Below are 21,725 nucleotides of genomic sequence, written 5' to 3' on the forward strand. Positions count from 1 at the left end.
AAGTTATGCCACTAGGGTGCATGCTCTGGCGGGCCCTACCAAGCTAGGGAAAAAGCTTTTATTATAAGAGGACCAGCTTAGCTAAATGGAGAGATTCCTCATCGGAAGTTTGCCCACAGTTTATGAACACCATCTACTGAAGCATTGAATATGCTTTGGTAGAGGGAATATCCACAAGGAGGAAATCATGGATCTTTTGAAATCTTAAGTATTACTAATGTTGGAACACAACTAAATTTTATTTTGGAAAAATTTGTAAGAAGCTTTCAGTGCTGATTCCACATGTAACTTTCACATAATCCTGGATGAAGCAGCCTTTCTTCCAAGATAAGGTAATTGACATTTTAAAAATGACAAACCTTTTTCGGTTACAAAGTTTGTCTTAAACTATTAAATTAAAAATGCTATTCATTCTATATTAGATACCCATTTAGTATTTTGAGAGTGCTGAAAGTTGGCAATAACTCAGGTTTCACCAGCCAGGCAAATGAGCAGTTGATAGCCCTTTTACCACAAAATCCTGACATTCAATTGAGCACACAATTCTAAAATGAACTGCTGTGCTGTTTCCTATCTTAGAAACATGGCACAATCAGAACTCTGGAGCCAGAAGGTTTAGGAACTTAAGAAATCTAGCCTACCAACCCTAGTGAAGCAAAATATAGTTGGAAAAGCCAGGAAAAGGAGTCCCATTGGCTCCCCCATTTGCCCATTCTGTTGACCAGTTGTCCACTGGGGAAAACCATATGAAGAACAAATGTTTCGTCAAAATTGGAAAAATCAAAATAGGAAGGTGAGAAATGCAATAGGAAAAATTTAATGTTGTTTTGGAATTAATATACTATTAACACTTCCATTCTTTACAGTTACTTTCATGCTCACCTAAAAACCTCAAATTATCATATTTAAGGCAAAATATGATGGAATTTAAATTTTCATTTAGAAACATCACCTTAGACTAGAATACTTTTTTCTACAACAAGTTTTAAGATAATTTGGTAAAGGAAATTTGAAAATTTAGTGGCAGGCTTTTTCACATGTGACATGCTACTTTACATTTGAAAATCTTTAAAAAGGAGATTTTAAGATTTTAGATAGACACTGAAAAAGGGTCATGGATAAAATTCTAGCTTGTTACAATATTTTATTAAAGACGTAAATCCAAGTGAGGTAGAATTAACTCCCTGTGGAGTACAACAATATAAGGTGTCACTAAAAGGAATTTTTAAAAAAACATTTCTAGGGAAAAAGATGTTAAATGAATTTCCATGATGATTACTACTCCATAATGGCCTCAAAAAATATCTCAGATGTTAGTAATTTTTAAAAAAATAGCAAAAGGGATGAACCTAGTGTTTGCCGAGAAATTTGTAACCCCTTTTTTTAATACCAAAAAAATTCCTGTTTTAAATATAGATGAAAGGGGCTATCTTAAGATTCATGGGACCATCATCAGCTCAAGCCACAAACATGGTTACAAACCTTTGCCTGTTTGGAACCAATAGTCTAAATAATTTCCCAGTTAACTTTAAATCCCCATGGCCATCTGGTCCTATTCTTGAGGTGTTAAAAGCAAATACTACAGAAAATGGTGGGATGATAAAGGAAAGAAAAGCATTAAAGAACACTGAACACACCTTGTTTACATGTAACAGATAATGAGCCACATTTTTACTGAAACTTCTAATTACCACCATTCTATTTCATCAGCTGTTTAGCTGGTACCTACTGCCATTTCACCTAGACTGAAAATTCTGAATTAATGGAATGTGGAGGAAATTGTGCTGCTGATGGCCCCAGGTGGCCTTTTAGTTCTGAAAGGTAGGTGTCTGTTTTATTAAAACCATTATTAGAAAATATTAAGAGAGTAGCTTACAATCCAAGAAATAGCTACTCTGGCAGGTAGCCCCCAAATAAAACACTTTATTACACAGCTACTTACATTTTGAAATGTTCTAATTGTTCAAAATTAGTCAAAGTACTACTCAGTAGATAATACATTCCATTTACAAGTAAAATATTGTGCAACTTTTATTTCTGTTTTCTTTTGTCTAGCCAGATGTCCAGTTTATACAAAATTTTTCACTACAAGGTGACCTCTCCCTCAATCATAGCTCTGCTTATTTCCTAGGACTATGGCTTGCTTAGGGATCATTTAGTCCAACACTTTCATTTTACATGTAGATAAAGCCTAGAGAATTATCTTGTCTTAGACAATTAGAATTACTAGAATCAAAAGTGGGACCCAAGTGATTGTGACTCCCAGTTCAGTTTCCTGTTTATTCCACACTATTAGAATAATTTGTATTTTAAATATCTGGATTGTTCCTGGTCCTGATGATTTGAATAAAGTAGGTGAGACAAGAAAGTCAAATGTTAACAGCTGTCTGTATTCCTTAGACCACATAGTGTTTTCTCCCTCTCCCTAACCACCAAGTACTTTGGTTTCCAAGAAGAAAAATCAGCGATATCTGGGTTTCAGAATACTTCAATGACATAAAAGAACTTTTGCTTGGGGGAGAAAAAAACCATAGTTAATGACATTTGTCCAAGCATTTGTTAAAATATTTATTCTACCCTTTAACAAGGGGCTAGATGGATAGCTTAAAAGAGAAAAGGGGTACTTTTTCCATGTACTTGAAGCAAATTCCATTTTTTTCCTTCCTTGATGTTGGGAACAGAACAAAATACCATTTACATTTGTACAACACTTTATCTTTAACATTTTTCTTTTTAGATGAGCCTGTTAAACCATATTTCTCCCCTTTCCTACCTTAATTTCTTTGGCTTCCAAAACAATTTTTGAAAACCCTGTACAACCTCAGGGGAACGGAATTGGTAATTAGTAGTTCTCTTTTAACACTGATTTTTACTACTATCTGTTAATACTATATCCATATATTTCTTTTCTGTTTAAAGTTTCATTCAGGGGCAGCTAGGTGACGAAGTGGATAAAGCACCGGCCCCGGATTCAGGAGGACCTGAGTTCAAATCTGGCCTCAGACACTTGACATTTACTAGCTGTGTGACCCTGGGCAAGTCACTTAACTCTCAATAACCCGTGCCCCCCCCCCCCCAAAAAAAAGTTTCCTTCAGTTTCATTCTTCTACCTACATGGCCTAACTCAAAAATCCTTGGAAAGGAAAAAGGGAGATTTTTGCTTCATTTAGAATGAAACTAGCTCCAAGAAAGTGAGATGAAAAAACAAGTACTTTGATGAGGCTTGGGGAACCTGTATCAGGTCCCAGTGCTGCCCTCTGCCCTTTTCTCTTACTTTCAGAAAATCATGATCTCTATACACTTCTTTCTTCATTTTCAAAGTGAATGGATTGGACTTTGATGGTACCTAAAGCTTCTATTCTCCAAGGCTATGAAGATACAGATAAGAGGCATATGGATTTTTCTAGTAGTAGAGACTTTGCTTGAAATTTCTAGAGAAAAATAGGCATAGCAATGCTCCATACCTACTACATGTAAATATCAATTCATATGTACCCACAACATATACATGTATAAATAATGTAGACTATCCCACTATTGTGGTAGCTGATTAAATAAGAAATAGTCAGTTTGGTAACCATGACCATCTTCATCTTTTCAAACCATTTTGGGTAGGTGATAAAGGTTAATAAAGAATAATAGACATTAAAATGTATTTTTCCCCCTGAAATGCTCTTACACTTTTATATTAAAAGTGCATCTTTGTGTCTTCATTTAGTGAATGCTAGAAAGATGGACCATTATACTGAATGAGAAAGAAATGAGGACTGAGTGAAAAACCTAAGGGTAAGTAACCCCCCCATCCACAATTTCTAAGGGTTCTAACTGACTGCAAACTAAGTTTTCTCAAAGTGTAAGGTGGAATAGAAGGTAAGGTGTAAGAAGTGTAAGGTGGAATAGATAGGTAATATAATCATACTTCAAGTGAAAATTATAAATCTTGTTTTGAACAGGGAAAATTAGATTTTATTTATTTTTACCAATGTAATAAAAGTGATTTTTTAAGGTTAGGTGAGAAGCAAGGTTTTTTGTTTTTTTAAAATGAGGCAAATGGGGTTAAGTGACTTGCCCAGGGTCACACAGCTAGTAAGTGTTAAGTGTCTGAGGCCGTATTTGAACTCAGGTACTCCTGACTCCAGAGTCGGTGCTCTATCCACTGCGCCACCTAGCTGCCCCTGAGAAGCAAGGTTTTGAGTCCTAGAAACACTATCATTAACTTGCTAAGGTATTCCTGAAAGATAAAAGTGAATGAGACTTTTGCTGTTGTTGTAAACCCAGAAAGTCATTAGCTTAGGATGATAATTTTTAAAAGACAAACATTTTGTACTTTACATAATTTCCAAGTATGCCAAACACTTTGTTTTGTCATTTATTTCACATCACAGTATCAGTAAATTCTAAATTGTGTTGCACTCAGAAAAATTTGACATTTACAATACAGAGAATGAAATTTCTAATACAGTGCAGATATTTTTAAAATTACTTTTCCATTTTTTAAAAAGCATCGCTGTTAAATGTTTCTACAGCTGATCAAGTTGGCTTATAGTCCGTTATTTCAAGTAAGGCTTTAAGTTGTTCCATAGCCTTCTGGTCTAGATTAAGAATTGCTGCTTTTGGTGCTGTTTTGTTTTCTTTCAGGATCAAGGTTGGTGCTTTCAAACAAAATTTTGTTTTTTATTCCTTCGTGGACAATTCTTTGCTGGATTCTTTCCTTTGCATAATTATATCTACAAGGAAACCTTTAAGAAAGATTAATAAAAAATTCCTACTGAAATAGTGAAAGTTTATAATACATAGTTACCATTTCTTTTACTACTTGTGCACAAGACCAAAAAATATGTGCTTGGAGATGACAACTACCACAAATTGAAATACTCACTTAAATTCCAATTTGGGACTGACCCAGTAGTTTTGTATGACAGTACTGATAAACACATGTTTAATAGTTTAACTGATAGCAAATTTTCAGATACTCATGAAATCTTTTTTTCTTTTTTTTTTGGTGAGGCAATTGGGGTTAAGTGACTTGCCCAGTGTCAAGTGTCTGAGGCCAGATTTGAATTCAGGTCCTCCTGACTCCAGGGCCAGTGCTCTATCCACTGCCCCACTCATGAAATTAAAAAAATTGTTCATGGCTAATTGATATTCACTAAGTGTTTCCCAAACTTTTACTATAAGTATTAAAAAAATACGTATGACAGGTTGTGGTTTTTTTTTGATTTTGAGTTCCAAATTCCCTCTTTCCTTCCCCTCCCCTTTCATTGAGAAGGCAAGCAATGTCATAGGTCATACATGTGCATTATAATATAATTTTCTTCTTCTGCAGCTTTTTTGTGGATCCTGTCACCGATCTCCTGACACACTATGAATTACATATTCTATATATCAAGAATGAGAGTTTCATAAAATGATAACCATTTTCTTATTGTTAAACTTATTTAAAATTCCATATCAATTTAAAATTCAAGTTATCTATTTAAGTATGTAAATAATCAAAATAAAGTAATTTGTATTTTTCTCGATGAGGAAAAAAATTACATTTAAAAAATAACTGGGGTGGGGCAGCTAGGTAGCGCAGTAGATAAAGGACTGGCCTGGATTCAGAGAGACCTGAGTTCAAGTCTGGCCTCAGACACTTGACACTTACTAGCTGTGTGACCCTGGGCAAGTAATTAACACTCACTGTCACGTTAAAAAAAAAATTAAAACCTTTGTATACTTTGGTATAATAAACATAGGTTTGTCCAGAAAATAAGCATACATACCAGCATCCTAAAGTTCCCAAAATAAATACTCCCACTGCAACATCACAAGATCTTCTAACTTTACCTATTAAATAAACATCACCCAGATGTTAGTTTTAGTCACTATGACTATTGCAACTATAAAAACATTTTCATATGGATATATGAAATTTTTGAAGTGCAAATACTCACTAGTAAATAAAAAATGTCCAAAGCCAGCTAAGAAAGATCCTAAGGAGCCATAGAATAGAGAGTCTCGTGCACAAGGTACATTCTGGACGTCCAAAATTCCTAGAAGCTTAAAGGACTAGTATTAAAGAAAAAGGGGAAAAAAAATTTCAAGTGTGTTAGAGATGGCATTCACAAGAACATCTGCTCTTCCCTTAAATATTCCTGATGCTCAAGTTGTCCCTTTTAAAAATTCAACTGTCCCTATATCACATTACTTGCTGTCTTGGGGAGGGGGGAGGGAGGGAGAGAAATTTGAAACTAGAAATCTTATAAAAACAAATGTTAAACTATTTCTACATGTAACTGGAAAATGATAATGCTTTTATAATTAAAAAAAATTCAAATGTCACTATAAAAACCAAGAATGTTCCATTATCTCTTAATTATTGGAACCATAAACCTGTGGTATACATTGTGTGACATTGTGTAAGTAGACAGTAAGTTTACTGAATATAAAATAAATCCAGAAATTTTGATCAGAAAGCTTTGTTCAGATGAATTTGTTAGTGATTTACCAAACCAGCTGTTAATTAGGGAATTTTAATTTTTTTTTTTTAGTGAGGCAATTGGGGTTAAGTGACTTGCCCAGGGTCACACAGCTAGTAAGTGTTAAGTGTCTGAGGCCCGATTTGAACTCAGGTACTCCTGACTCCAGGGCCGGTGCTCTATTCACTGTGCCACCTAGCTGCTGGGGGCAGCAGTACCTGAGTTCAAATCCGGCCTCAGACACTTAACACTTACTAGCTGTGTGACCCTGGGCAAGTCACTTAACCCCAATTGCCTCACAAAAAAAAAAAAAAAAGATTGTGTATATACACACAGAGATATATCTGGGGAGCTGGCTAGTTGGGTTAGCCAATCCTGAAAATGTAAACCTAGTGGTGAATCTAGCAAGTAGTTTGGGTTTGGGACAAAATGCACGTGTGTGTACACACACACACACACACACACACACACACACACACACACACTGCTCGAGTGCGTCGTGTCTTGTCTCCTCCCCCCCCCCCTCCCCATAATGGAAATCTATTTTGAACCAAAACTGCTAATAAGATTACAGCTTTCAGTCTTATGTCTTACTTGTAGCAGAATAACATGTTTTTAATTTTATAATGACAATATTTTCTCCAGCTTTTATTCCTTTAGTCTTATGTCACTTGTAAAGTCAACCTCAGCTATATTGTTACCATAGGCATAGCCCACCTTTTTGTGCCTTTTATTCTTTTGCTGTATGCTAAGATTTATTACTAACCAAGTTCTTAGTAGATGAAGTTTTTGAAACTTCAGGAAAATAAATGGTCATGGCCATAAGACTAGGGAAGTTTTATTTTGTTTGGAAGAAAATTTAATATGTTTTTACGTGTTAAGAGGAAATGGGGCGGGGCAGCTAGGTGGCGCAGTGGATAGAGCACCAGCCCTAGAGTCAGGAGTACCTGAGTTCAAATCCGGCCTCAGACACTTAACACTTACTAGCTGTGTGACCCTGGGCAAGTCACTTAACCCCAATTGCCTCACTAAAAACAAGCAAACAAAAAACCAACAACAAGAGGAAATGGGTATTGAAAGTATGTTAAGTAGAAGAATCACTGGCCTAGTAGTTAGGAGATGTGTTGCAGGTGTTTTCTGCAGTAACAAGCTACGTACTGAGCCATCTTAGGCCTTAACTTTATCATCTATAAAATGGAAAATCTTAGATTAAGTGATCTCTAGGGTCCCTTATTATTATATAACCTGACAAATAACATGTCCATATAATAGTAAAGTGGATTGAAGTAAAGAGAGTAGTAAAAATTACATCAATATTTCAAAGGTCCTTGATCTTTTCCAGGTGTAATTCCCTTTATCAATGTGTGTTGCAATTCTTCCATTCCTTTGAAATGGCCTTATGAGTTGTTTTATCTTGTTAAATTGATTTTTTTTTAAGTGAGGCAATTGGGGTTAAGTGACTTGCCCAGGGTCACACAGCTAGTAAGTGTTAAGTGTCTGAGGCCGGATTTGAACTCAGGTACTCCTGACTCCAGAGCTGGTGCTCTATCCACTGCACCACCTAGCTGCCCCCTTGTTAAACTGATTTTTAAAAGAGGATTCTTAGAACTGAGAAAGTGACTTGTATCTACTATATAAAAGAGACTGCTGGCCTGCAGGGAAACAAAACCAAGCAAATACAAGCCATGATACTTTAAAATTTTGTTTTGGTGACTGAATACATAGAATATAGCAGTACACATCAACATATAAAAACACTATACAAGACATATCACAAATTAGTACATGACTAATTGCCAAGTTGGCAAGAGAGACAATAACTTGAGTTTTAACTAAGGACCAGAATAGTTTGGGAAACCCATTTAGAACCTACACTGTGGACATTTAAACAGAAGAATAAAGCTGCCTGCTCTTCCTGAAAGAGTCTCAGGTAAGTTGTCAAGACTATTTATGTAAACAGGGATGTTTGGTTATCCTAGGTCTGAGATAAGAACAGTCAAACTTAAGAAAAGAACCAGACCAGTGAGGTGGAGGCTACCCAGGAAGAGCCACAGAATCGTACACAGGTAATTTAGCCCAAGCTCCTTTTGTCCCTTTATAGATCAGACAAAGGGCCTGAGAGGTTGTGGGACTTGTCCAACATCACATAGCTCATTACTAGCAGAGGCAGAACAGCTAACCTGATAACCAAGATCATTGTGAGGCTTTGAAGAACACCAAATCCTTGACTCGACTGATTTAAAATCTCATCTGTGGAATTTTACTTACTTCTCTTGTGAGAATCAAGTGAGATGTAGGTGAAAGTGAATAAGAGATAGCACAAATAAAATTTTTGCCATTTTACAGATGAGAAAATCGAGACTCAAATATTATAAGATCATAAATTTTGAGCTGAAAGTGACCTTAGATGTCATTCAGTCAAATATTTATTTTGCAGATGAAGAAAAGTGAAGTCTCAGCAGGGAAGTAAATTGCTTATGGTAACATAGGTAGTAAATGGCAGAGGCAGCATTCAAATCCACTCCTGATAACAAATTTAGGGTTCTTGGTACTGCACCACAATACCATCCAGGAAAACTGAGCTGTATTAGGAGTGAAGTAGTACTGTAGAGGGGAACAATGGAGACTGTAAAAGACAGATGAAGAGCTCACAAAGTCCAGATAAGCAAGAGTTTAGAAATTTTGTATGTGTGTGTGTGTGTGTGTGTGTGTGTGTGTGTGTGCATAAAATATACATTTTATTAGATGCTATCTTGTTTTATGCATTTTTATTAAACTTGTGGTGTGTCCCCGTCCCCCTTGTTCCTGTTCTGTAGACCTGATACACAGGGCACAAGCTACATAGCAGGTAGTCCTTTAGGATCACAGGATTTCAGGGAAGGGACCTTTGCCACTAACTAGTTCAGGTTCTCACTTCAGATAAGGAAATGGAGGCTCATTAGTGTTTTCCATTTATTTATACCCCCAGTAACTGTCTCTGGGCATGAGCTTCCTTATCTCTAAAATGAGGGTGGTAGATGACCTCTTTGGTCTCTTAAAAGCTCCAGTTCTAAGGAGCAAGAGCCCAAGGGTGTAATGATTTGCCCGAAGTCACACATGCAGTTATGTCAAGATGAAACCCTTGTGCTCTTCTCCAATTGATGCAGTGGATGGAGTCCTAGGCTGGGAGGCAAGCAGCCTGGGTTCCATCTCTGGATCAGATCATCTCTAGCTGAATTACTATAGAACAGTGGCTGATTTCTGGAATTCCTTATATCAATGAAGACAAGTGTTTAAAAGTTGTTTAGAAAACTGAGGTAAAATTAATTTTAAAGTACAAGTAATTTAATACAATTTAAAGTTATTTGCATATAACAAAATGGTCCAGATTGAAATATAAAAACCAAGATGGAAAAGAACATGCAACTTTTGAAAGTTTTAAACCAAAGACTTGTATATATCTATAACCCTATGCTTGGAAGCAGGATAGTGTATACTGTGCAAGTAAGGACAAGGGGCTGGGGTTGGGGATTACTAGGAATGGGGAAGCAATGTTAATAGCTGGAAAAGTTCTCTTGCCCCCATTAGAGGAATTTCTAGTCCCAATTGTTTAGTACAATTGTTTATTAGCTACTTAAAATGGATTATGCTGTAGAGAAAAATGCTAAGCATGGCATGAAGGCAGGTAATGATTAGTAATCACAATAACAATGGATTGTCTTATATCACTGGAGGTAGTTGTTTCTTTGGGTATAGGTAAGAATTAAGACCAGGTTGGGGAGAGAGAAGCAGTCAAGTTTTAAATTTTCTGCTTCCCCCTGTTCCCCCTATCAGCTATATATTACCTCTTCTTGCAAATAGCAATATAAAAAAACTGTTTCTTTTAAGGGATGCTATCGATAGTTGTCCTAAAATTAGACCTAACAGCTGTGTTTTGGTTTGTAGGTATACTTAATGATTCTTCCTGTGCATAAGGACTTAGCAGCCACATAGCAAAATAGCTGCACGTGTCAATATAAAATACTGAATTTGTTGTGAAGGACTATCCAACCGAGATTTAAAAATATCCTGATATGAGAAGAGCTTCCTTGGAGACTTTTTTATTTAGATGAAGATTGCAAGGAGCAGCAGTTTTGTGGGATATAACCATATACTATTTTGTAAACTATATTAAGCGGAACACAAAATTGGTATGGTGGAAAAAAGGGGTAGTCAGTTTAAGTTTTGTTTGGATGGGGTTGTAAAAGAATGGGAAATTAGGAAATTTTTTTCTTTCTTTTTTCTTTTCTTGCGGGGCAATGGGGGTTAAGTGACTTGCCCAGGTTCACACAGCTAGTGTTAAGTGTCTGAGGCTGGATTTGAACTCAGGTACTCCTGAATCCAGGGCCAGTGCTTTATCCACTGTGCCACCTAGCTGCCCCCAAGGAAATTTTTTTCTAAATTATCCAGCAACTTTGAAAGCTTCACTTAGATAATCAATTATTGGAATGGTATTTTGCACTTAGACAAGAAGAAAGTAATAGTACTACCTCTCTGCCCTGGTCAGACTACATCTGGAGTCCTGCTTTCAGTTTAAGGAGGTTGATAAACTGGAGCTCATCCAGAGGACAGCAAATAAGATGGTGAAAAGCCCTGAGATTATGCCATATGGTTATCTTTTTTGGGGGGGCCAGGGCAATGAGGGTTACATGACTTGCCCAGGGTCATACAGCTAGTAAGTGTCAAGTGTTTGAGGCCGGATTTGAACTCAGGTCCTCCTGACTCCAGGGCCGGTGCTCTACCCACTGCGCCACCTAGCCTGCCCCCCAAGAATTCTTTTAAAAGTTGGTTGGGGTGGGGGCAGCTAGGTGGTACAGTGCAGTGGATAAAACACTGGCCCTGGATTCAGGAGGACCTGAGTTCAAAGCTGGCCTCAGACACTTGACAAGTATTAGCTGTGTTACCCTGCACAAGTCACTTAACCCTCATTGCCCCCCCCCCCAAAAAAAAGTTGGTTGGGACTAACTGGCTGAAATGAGTGATTCTCTGACAACCTGTGCATCTAGTATAACAAGATGCAGGCTAACTAGAAGAAATAGGCAGTTTCTGTTATAAGGGTTCTAATTTAGTTTAAGAAACCATAAAATCAGATGATAGGTTATCTTATTTTACTAAAAAAGTTGAAGCCATTTGTTGAGAGAGTACTCTTCTTTGTCATCCCTCACCCAGGTGCATTCTGCCACGTATTCACCCCATCTTACATGCAGGGCAAACTCCTCCATGGATGAGTGATCCCATTTCACCCCATTTTCTTTCCTAGAAAATATATTGTGTCTCTTTCATCCTTAAAAAAACCATCCATCCCCACTAGTAATTCTTGTCTCATATCTCTTCTCCCTTTTGCAGCTACGCTCCTTGAGAGTTGTGTCTAGGATCTTCCTTTCCAACTTCAACTGAAACTGCTCTCCCTAACCTCTTAATTTGCCAGATCTAATGCTCTTTTCCAAATGCTCATCCTTCTTGACCTCTCTGGAGCCTTTGATACTGACAATCATCTCTAGCCCTCTTCTATACTATTTCACTTGGTAATCTCATCAGCTCCTATGGTTTTATCTGTAGGCTGATGATTCTTAGATTTACTTAGCAGCTCTAACCCCTCTCTTAACCTTCAGAATGCATTTCCAAATGCCTATCAGTCATGTCAAACTTGATGTCCTGTAGACATCTTAAACATGGGTAAAACAGCTCATCTGATAGGAAGTTGGAAATGCATTCTGGATGCCTGGGAAGATGGTGGTGCTGCAGGGCAGCTAGGTGGCGCAGTGGATAAAGCACTGGCCCTGGATTCAGAAGTCCTTGAGTTCAAATCCGGCCTCAGATACTTGACACTTACTAGCTGTGTGACCCTGGGCAAGTCACTTAACCCCCATTGCCCCACAAAAAAAACACAAACCAAAAAAAAAAAAAAACCAAATAAACAGTAATTGGGAAGGGGGAAGGGTTTTGGGGGAAAAGGTGTTCAGTTTTGGACATGTTTAAGATTTCTACAGGATATGGGGCAGCTAGATGGCGCAGTGGTAAAGCACTGGCCCTGGATTCAGGAGTACCTGAGTTCAAATCCGGCCTCAGACACTTGACACTTACTAGCTGTGTGACCCTGGGCAAGTCACTTAACCCCCATTGCCCTGCAAAAAACAAAAAACAAAAAAAAAATTTCTACAGGATATAGAATTTGACATACAGCAGCAGCACCATCATTCAGCCACCCAGGCTTTCAACCTAGATCTCATTTTTGACACCTCACCCTCTTTTACCTCCTCTATTCAACCTGTTGGCAAAGTCCTATCAATTTCACCTTTGTAACATCAGCTCCTCTCTTCCTTGACAGTGCAGGCCCCCATCACCTGGCTAATTCTCATTGCTGGTTGGTCTCCCTGCCACAAGTCTTTCCTCACTCCAGTGCATCCTCCACTAAGCTGTCAAATTAATCTTCCTAAAGCACAGATCTGACAATGTTAGCCCCCAGCCAATATTCAGTGGCTTCCTGTCTCAAATAGAAAATTCTCTTTTTGGCATTCAAAATGCTTCTTAGACCTTACCCTCAAGACACTCCATCTCCAAACTACAGGCATTTCACTGGCTGTTCCTCCTGCCTGGGGTACTTTCAGTCATCTTAGCTCCTGGCTTCAAATCTTCAAGTTCCAGATAAAATTCTGTGAGAAGCCTTTCCTGATTCCCCTTAATATCAGTGCCTTCCATTCAGTTTAGTGTATATGTGTGTAATCCTGCTAATTCTGCATTCTCAAAAAGCAAAACTGCAATAAAAATCACAGGACTTGTAAGGAAATGGGGTTAAGGGCACAAAACCCCAAAATTTTATCAGTGACACATAAGAAAAAGTAACTTAATAAATTGTAGCACAATTTTATACATATTACATGGTTGAGAAATACATTAAGTTCTGGGATGCCAGTTTGTAGGCAGGCTACTTAGTCACTATCTTTTGGAAACAAGTTGGAAAAGTCCTTTCTCTGACATAGCATAGCTGTAAGCTTTCCCAGATGCAGTGGTTTTCTTAGTGCTCAACCTTTGCCATCTCCGGTCACTCATACATATACAGCCCATGCATCTCTCTTCCCCATTTTGTCTCAAGGAAACCATCAAAAGTTTACCTTGGTTGGAAAATTTGTAGCTTAACAAAATGTTCCTGGTTACTATTATTAGTGAAGTAAATTAATAGTTGTAGATCATTCTTTTTTTTTTTTTGGCAGGGCAGTTGGGATTAAGTGACTTGCCCAGGGTCACACAGCTAGTAAGTAGTAAGTGTCTGAGGTCGAATTTGAACTCAGGTCCTTCTGAATCCAGGGCTGGTGCTCTACCCACTGCGCCACCTAGCTGCCCCTGTAGATCATTTCTGATCTCCAACCTATTCAGTCATCTTGATATCAAAGTAACATATCTCCCACCCCACAAAAAACAAGACTAGTATTATTTATTTAGATTGATGAAGGCAGCAAATGAAGTTAAAAATAAAATTAATCTAAGTATAATCTCTGCATTTTCCCCCACCCAGATCACTGGTTAGTGAATCACATCACATCCATAACTTGCCCAGCTTTTAAAGCCCTCTAAGATGTAGTTCTAACCTGCCCATGAAACCTTATATCCTTGTTCTGTTCCTAAAGTCCAGACCCTCCAATCTAGGTAATAGAATTATCTTCAAGCCTTTGTTCGTTGTTTCCAGCTGGAATGTCCTCAGTGCTCTGTGACATTTACATGACTACTACAAGTTTTGGGTAAACTTATTATTTATCAATATATCAGAGTAAGAGATTCACCACCTATCCTCTTATCTTCTCATGGTCCCAAGTCATCTGACAGAGGAGGCAGAGAACAGTTCAACATGCCAGTTAGTGTGAGCAGGAAAAAAGCCCCCCAAAAGCTCATGTGGTTCCAGAGAACATGCAGGTTTTTTATCCCTTTTGGATAAGAGATGGGTGGTTATACATTAATCAAATCTAATTGGATAGCATTATTCAAATCTATTGGTTGACATGACTTGAAGGTGAGCTATATTATGCAGTCCAAGGATGACAGAAATAACCCCCTCCATTGGTAAGTCCTTGGGCTATCTAGACCAAAACAAAACAAAAAAAACTCCACCTAAAGCTCCTTTTGTTAGCTTAGGGTCAGGTAGGTTTGACCTAGATAGAGGACAGCTGACCTTTTAAGTGGAGAACTAACATCTCTGGGTCCCCCAATATATCGATTATTATTTTCTCATGTCTGTCTAAACCCTACCAATCACTGTAAAGAACGGTTCAAACCACTCCTCCAGGCCTACCTACTCTGTATAATGATCTCCCTTAGGTTTATAGATTTAGAGTTCAAAGGTACCTTTGAGGTCTTCTAGTCCAAAAATTAATTTGACAAGATGAAGAAATTGAAATCTAGAGAGATTTAAATGATGTACCTAAGGTTATACAGCAAATAGGTGGCAGAACTGAAATACTTTAAGCCCTTTATATCTAGTAAGGCTCATATCACAACTATATGTCTCTTTCTTTCTCTCTCTCTCTCTCTCTCTCTCTCTCTCTCTCTCTCTCTCTCTCTTACACACACACACACACACACACACCCTGCAACATCTTATTGCCTAGCATAGAATGTAACAACCATGGTAGGCATTTACTCATTAGACAAGCTACGTTACTTGAGAAAGGCACTAGGGATATACAAAGAAAATATTTCCTGTTCTCAAGGAGCTTTATATATTGGAGGAAATAACATACACAGAAAAATAAATTCTAGATGTGCAAAGTAATCCAGAAAAAGAGCACTAACTACAGTAGGGAAACAGGAGATACACCTTCTGAGTGAAGTCTTGTCTAAAGGATGCTAAGAAGCAGAGGTGAGGAAAGACCCCAATCGTGATGATCAGTGCTTGTATAATGGGATGGTGATAGGAGATAGAATGTTGTGTACAGGCAATGGGTAGTAGGCCAGTTGATATGACAGGCAGCAGAATAACTGCCTTTACTATCACATCCTGGCAGAACCATTTTCAGGCAAGTTGTGTACATAGAAGTGAAGGGTATGAAGAGAAGGTGACTAGACAGTCCTAGCCTAACATAGACGAAGGTGTTTTTCTTATATTGTCCACTAATTGTTGATTGTCTTCTTTCCACTTTTTCCTTTCAGCAGGTAATTAAAAATTGCTGGTCTTCATTCAAGGAAGTTTTAACAGCTGACAACTTTTTGGTTAATTAAAAAGGGAATTCTTTATGACTTTACCAAGAAGCTGGTCTTAGATGAAGTAAAACAACTATTCCTGAAGGGGTGGCTTTACAATTTCCTAAAGTGCACCAAACCTTTCAGAGTAGACAGATACAAATTCCAGTCGGCACTAGCCTGGCATCTCTAGTAAGACAAAAAAAATATTCCACATAGCCACAATAGTTAATTTTGAAAAACCACCAGGTAAGTAGTTTTTCTAACTTCTTTTGGTAACACATTCCCTTAGAGCAGGGCTTTTTGAACTTCTTCCACTTGCCCAAGAAATTTTTACCTGATTATGAGTATGTAGGTATATAAGATAGGTGTATATATAACCTTTTACTGTTTCCAAATTTTTTGTGACTTACACATTCAGTTATATGACCCTATATGGGATCACAACCCAGTTTTCTTTTTTTTTTTTGTGTGTGTGTGTGTGAGGCAATTGGGGTTAAGTGACTTGCCCAGGGTCACACAGCTAGTAACTGTTAAGTGTCTGAGGCCGGATTTGAACTCAGGTACTCCTGAATCCAGGGCCGGTGCTCCATCCACTGTTCCACCTAGCTGCCCCACAATCCAGTTTTAAGAAGTTTTACCTCAGAGTAGGAGTTCTTAACCTAAGGCCATGAACTTGCTATTTCAACATTTTGATAACTAAAGGTTGAGAACCCCTGCCCTAGGGTCAGTCAAGTGGCATGGTAGATAGCATACTGGACTTGTAAATCAGGAAGACTTAAGATCACATCTTGCCTCATGTGACCTGGACAAGTAATTTAACCTAACTCAACCTGAGTTTCTTCATCTGTAAACTCTGTAAACATCTGTAAACATGGTTGTGAGGATACAGTGTGATATTTGTATTTGTAAAGGTTTTTTAGGCACTATGTAAAATGCTAGCCTAATTAAGGCTAGTTAGGTTGTAGGCTGTAGAAATGAACCCACTACATCCTTGTCTCTTAACTCCTCCAGTTTTCTTACGTTTTACTTGACTTTCTGCCACATACTCTTTGATCTAGTGGAACTGGCCTTCTGGCTGTTATTCAATTAAGACTCCCATCTTGAAGCTCCTCTGGAAATTTCTCTGGCTGTCCCAAAGACTGGAATGCTCTCCCTCATCTCTGCCTACAGGCTTCAAGTCTCAATTAAAATCGAATCTTCTATAGAAAATCTTTTTCAACCTCTTAATTCTATTGTCTTCCCTTTTAATTATTTCCTATTTTTCCAGCATGTGATTTCTTGTACAGATTTGTTTGCTTGTCTTTTCCATTGTGAGCTCCTTGAGGGTAGGAGCTTTCTGGCCTCTTTTTGTATCCACAGCTAGTGCCTGGAACAAAATAGAGGGTAATAAATGTTTATTGACTGATTATACTGCAAACAAATTTAGAAGTTTTGTCCTCATTGCAGATATTATACCAACCTGCTTATTTTAGTAGGACATGACCTAAAGTCATTTATTCATAAATCATCTGATCTTTCTTCTGTGGAGATTCTAAGTCTACTTACATTAGATTTTAGATTATGGCTAATTTAAGGCAAAGCACTATCTTCAGTATGCATGTGGTATTTTAAAAGATTTTTAACAAATAGAAAGTTACAGATCCCAATAATTGGTTTCTTTGAGTTACTTCCACTTATAATGCCTAACGTTTAACATTTCCCTGGTCTCTTTAGTAACTACAACCTTATGACCAAAAAAAAAGTAGCTATTTTACTAATATTCTTAAGTGAAAAGTGACCAAAAATCATCCTTAACTAAACATGACCAAATCATGGTAGGTAGCAATTTACTACATATAGTAATACATAATAAAAGGGCAAGAAATCTTATTCCTACATGTAAATTAAAATTTTACTATATTATTTTGCCAGAATAAAGACGGTCTAGTGGTATTCATAAGCCCTTCCACACAATCTACTGCAAAGCATGGTTCAGCCACAATGGCCCACTTGCCACTCCTCCCACAAAAGTCTATCTCCATGACTTTTGCACTGGCAGTCCACCAGTTCTGGAAGTGTGTCCCTCTTCACTTCTGCCTGCTGGAATCCCTGGTTTCCTTCAAGACTCATGAGGCTCGTGCACCACCTACTGCAGGAGGTCTTTCCTGGTCCCCTCATCTGATCCCTAATGCCTTCTCCAAACTCACCTTATTTGAATTGTATACATGTTTCTCCTATTAGAATCTAAACTTCTTGGGGAGAGAGGAACCCTTTTACAATTGCTTTTATATCCAAGTGTCTATGACAGTATGTGGAACATAGTAGGTGTTTATAATAAATGCTTGTTGATGGATGAATGATTAAATCTGCCTCTTTTTGATTGTTGGGGGGGGTAGGTGTTTTTTTTTCCCCCAGGGCAATGGGGGTTAAGTGACTTGCCCAGGGTCACACAGCTAGTAAGTGTCAAGTGTCTGAGGCTGCATTTGAACTCAGGTACTCCTGAATCCAGGGCCAGTGCTTTATCCACTGCACCACCTAGCTGCCCCTTGGGGGGGGGTAGTTTTGAGGAAACATCCCTGATGCATGAAAATTGAGCATAACTCTGGGACTGGGAAAAACTTTTAACAAGATACTCACAAATGATATATAAAGTGTGTTGCTAATTAGAATTCTTCTCAAATAGTAAAAAGACCCAAATGTAACTAATGGAAAATAAACATTAATCTAATGAAATGTTCATCACTATAAGTTTGTTCACCAAATATTTTGAGGGGGCTAAATGAAAATCTATGCAGACTATACATTAAGGTATAAAGGAAATGATCTTCAAATAAGATTATTCAAGTATATCTGAGATAATGTCCTAGCAGAATGGGGTGATTATAGACATGAGTCTATAAAAAATAAAGTTAAAAAGTTAATTACTTCTCACTGGCTTCTTCTGTTCTATTATCTGCTTTTCAGCTCCGCATTTTAGAAACTTGATTTTAACAGTGGTGATCAGAGTCAGGAACTGAATCATAGTAACCAGTTTCAAAAGAGATTCATAAAATAGAATCTTCTTTAATAGTTCACAATGGGAGATATCTTGTAGGATAACTGGTACCAGTTTATTTGCACAAAGCACTCCTGGTCTATATGTTAAAGCAAATTACAGATGAGAAATTTATTTGATTAGTATGGAAATAGAGCAGAGTTCTTTTTTTTTTTTTTTGGTGGGGTGAGTCAATTGGGGTTAAGTGACTTGCCCAGGGCCACACAGCTAGTAAGTGTTAAGTGTCTGAGGCTGGATTTGAACTCAGGTACTCCTGAATCCAGGGCCGGTGCTTTATCCACTTCACCATCTAGCTGCCCCTATAGAGCAGAGTTCTTAAGACATCAAAGTTAACTTGATTAAAATACCTCCTTATTCTACATATTTTTGTCTAATCAATTCTGGTCATTAAAAACTCCTTGGAATTGCAGACATATCCAAGTCTAGTCTAAGGCTTCTGTTTTTTAAAAATTCTTTGCAAATCACCCTCATTTACTATAACTATCTCATAAAGATTAGTTAGATTGATGAAATTGGGAAGTCACTCCTACTCCATCAGTAACATTTAAACTAGTGACAAAAAACACCTGCCAATAAATCATGCTTGCAAGTGTCTATGCATTGAATGATTTGAAAACAATTACACTTTTTCCATTTCCCAAATATTTTACAGTTATCAGTTAATTCATCCAGCACTCCTTGGGATATACATCAGTATTAACTCCTGTCTACAGCTGAGGAAACAGGTTAAGTGCTGACTTAGTCAAGGTCATAGTGTCCATTACAAAACTGGATCTGGAATTTCAAGTGCCAGATTTCCACTGAGCTTTGCAAGCATACAAACTTGGGCCAAGAATACCACATTTTAACCATATTTAAATTTTGAGGTATAATAAAATGTGGTCAAACATTAAAAATAAATGTACCAGTTATATATTAGAGATTTATTTCATTTTTAACCTTACTGTAAAATATTACAGTGTTTGTTAACTGACCTCTTAGTGAAATTTAGATGAAAATGTACAAAACGTGAACTTTCAGTATCTTCTACTTCAAAGTACTAAGGCTATTTCTAGTATCTGTATTCCTACTACTCATCCTATTAAAAAACATGGAAATCTCCACTGAAAAAAAACCTTACAGATAATACTGCATAAGGTCATGAATGACCACAGCAGATTCAGGGTGACCTCTGTGGTAATAATCTAATGCAATTAATATTTCCCCCTATAGACTGTGTGTGTGTGTGTATATATGTATATTTGTACACTTATAAATCTTTCAAAAACATTTTTCCATTTTGACAAGGAAAAGCATGATTACTATACTCAGAACCTGCTATATACTCAGTTTGTCAATTTGGTAGTATTTAAGAGACCCTATAATATGGCTTGCACGATTTCCATAAAATATAACCTTAACAATTGTTGTGGCTGCATGTGAATCAGAATCACTACGTTACCAAGTCTAATTCATTCAACAAATATAAAAAAATACAAATTCTTTTGGCATTTAAAGCCCTTCACCATCTGGTTCCTGCTTCTGTCAGACTGAATCACAATTAACTCTCCCTCAAATATTCCACCCAAAATGGCCTCCTTTTTCTACAGAATAGCCTATCTCCAAGGCTGCCCAGGCTGCCCATCATCCTTGTCCGTGTTTTCTTTCCCTTATTTATTTTTGCCTCTTGGAACTCATAAATTGCTTTCTTAATTCCCAAAGTTATTGGTGCCTGCCCCAAATGTTGTTCCTTCTCCCTATAGTCGACCTTCTTTTTGTGTTGCCAGTGCTTTGTTCACAATAGATGCTTCCTACATTTTTGATGGATTAAATAGAATTTGATTATAGCTATGTACTTTTGTCTAGTGTTTTGAGACCTGACCATCAAACTTGAAAAACCTGGGTTAGAGATTTTGCCTGTGATATATGACTTGGCTGTGTGACCATAACCTCAGTCTTAAGGCCAGTGGTGTCAAACTCAAATAGAAATGAGGGCCACCAAAATATAAAGACCCGTGTCTTTATATATTGACTTGGAACTTACGTTCTATTGTATTTTAATTTTAACCGGAGCACTTCGTTAAGGTGCTGATCTGCATCGGTGGAAGAAGTTTTATTTAAAAATCAAACCAAACCCTGTTTTATACCAGTTGAAATCACCTGTCCGGTCCCTATCCCTACGGTACTTACTATGTGGAGTTAATGTACTGTAGTAGCAAATATAATAGTAAGGAAATTGTTAACGACTCCTTTCCCCTTTCCTAACACCCCCAATTCTGTAAAACCCCACAACGAAGCGCAATATAGTCCTGGAGGGAAGGCAGCGTGCCCTTCGTGCAATTTTCACCGTTTGGATTAGATTATAATTTAGGTATGTCTTAATTCTTGCCCAAAACCTGAGATTCGAGGGTCTTAAAATGGAGAAAAATGGGGCCAAAGCATGGCTAAAACCCCGAGAACTGACGCTGGAGAGCACCACTGCCCAGCGGGATCCCCGCGTGCGCCCCGCGGCCAGGCACGACCCCTGACCCGAGCGTTTCACTTTCCCCGGCACTACAGCCGCCCCTTCCCCCACCTCGGCCGCGAGGCACCAAGCTCCGGCCCTGGAGACGATCAAAGCGACAGCTCGTGTGGGCCGGCGCTTGGGCTCCCCCTTCCGCTCGGCCCGCCCTTCCCGTTACCTTCCCCTTCCCGGGTTCCCCGGCCTCGGTCTCAGTTGCCATGATGACAAGCCCGTGCCGCACGCCCTTCACTCAACACCACGGAGACAAACGAGAAGTGCCGCCTAGAGCGGACGCTCTCGCGCTCCCCCGCGAGCTCACTCTGGGTTCTCCCTGGCTCTCCCTCTCCCGCCTCCCTCCTCCCTCCGCCCCTGCCAACACAACGTCCGCCATTTTAGAAACTGCAGTATCACACTGCGGCGCTCCTCGAAGTGGCCGCTGCCTCGGGACAGCTCCTTTGTTAATTGAAATAGGTTAAACCTTCTCCTAGGGCGCTCCCTAACTCCGCCTCCCCGCTGTACACGAACGGGCCGGCAAGGGGGGAGAATTAGGTCCTGA

General features: G+C 38.3%; 1 protein-coding gene and 1 long non-coding RNA gene across 2 annotated transcripts; one reads left to right on the top strand and one right to left on the bottom strand.

Moving 5' to 3' along the window:
* Positions 1-1,366: 1,366 nt before the first annotated feature.
* LOC122726328 lies at positions 1,367-16,140 on the top strand. Its single transcript, XR_006352791.1, has 4 exons — positions 1,367-1,821; positions 3,719-3,786; positions 8,441-8,527; positions 15,624-16,140. It is a non-coding gene; the product is annotated as an uncharacterized LOC122726328 (long non-coding RNA).
* Positions 4,354-21,510, bottom strand: LOC122726327 (cytochrome c oxidase assembly protein COX20, mitochondrial). Its single transcript, XM_043963987.1, has 4 exons — positions 21,348-21,510; positions 5,937-6,051; positions 5,766-5,829; positions 4,354-4,739 (listed from the first exon to the last, which is right to left on the bottom strand). The coding sequence occupies exons 1-4, from the start codon at positions 21,387-21,389 to the stop codon at positions 4,598-4,600; spliced, it is 363 nt and encodes a 120-aa protein (XP_043819922.1). The 5' UTR covers positions 21,390-21,510; the 3' UTR covers positions 4,354-4,597.
* Between the last annotated feature and the right edge of the window lie 215 nt (positions 21,511-21,725).

This window comes from Dromiciops gliroides, chromosome 4 (assembly GCF_019393635.1).
Source record: "Dromiciops gliroides isolate mDroGli1 chromosome 4, mDroGli1.pri, whole genome shotgun sequence".
Classification (NCBI taxonomy): Eukaryota; Metazoa; Chordata; class Mammalia; order Microbiotheria; family Microbiotheriidae; genus Dromiciops; species Dromiciops gliroides.

Bases quoted from the DNA above. Each gene is read 5' to 3' on its own strand.
- LOC122726327 (XM_043963987.1), bottom strand. From the start codon at position 21,389: ATGGCAACTGAGACCGAGGCCGGGGAACCCGGGAAGGGGAAG. The intron at 6,052-21,347 runs GTAACGGGAAGG...CTTTAATACTAG, and splicing joins GGGAACCCGGGAAGGGGAAG to TCCTTTAAGCTTCTAGGAAT. The intron at 4,740-5,765 runs GTATGTATGCTT...TCTTTCTTAAAG, and splicing joins TTGGGAACTTTAGGATGCTG to GTTTCCTTGTAGATATAATT.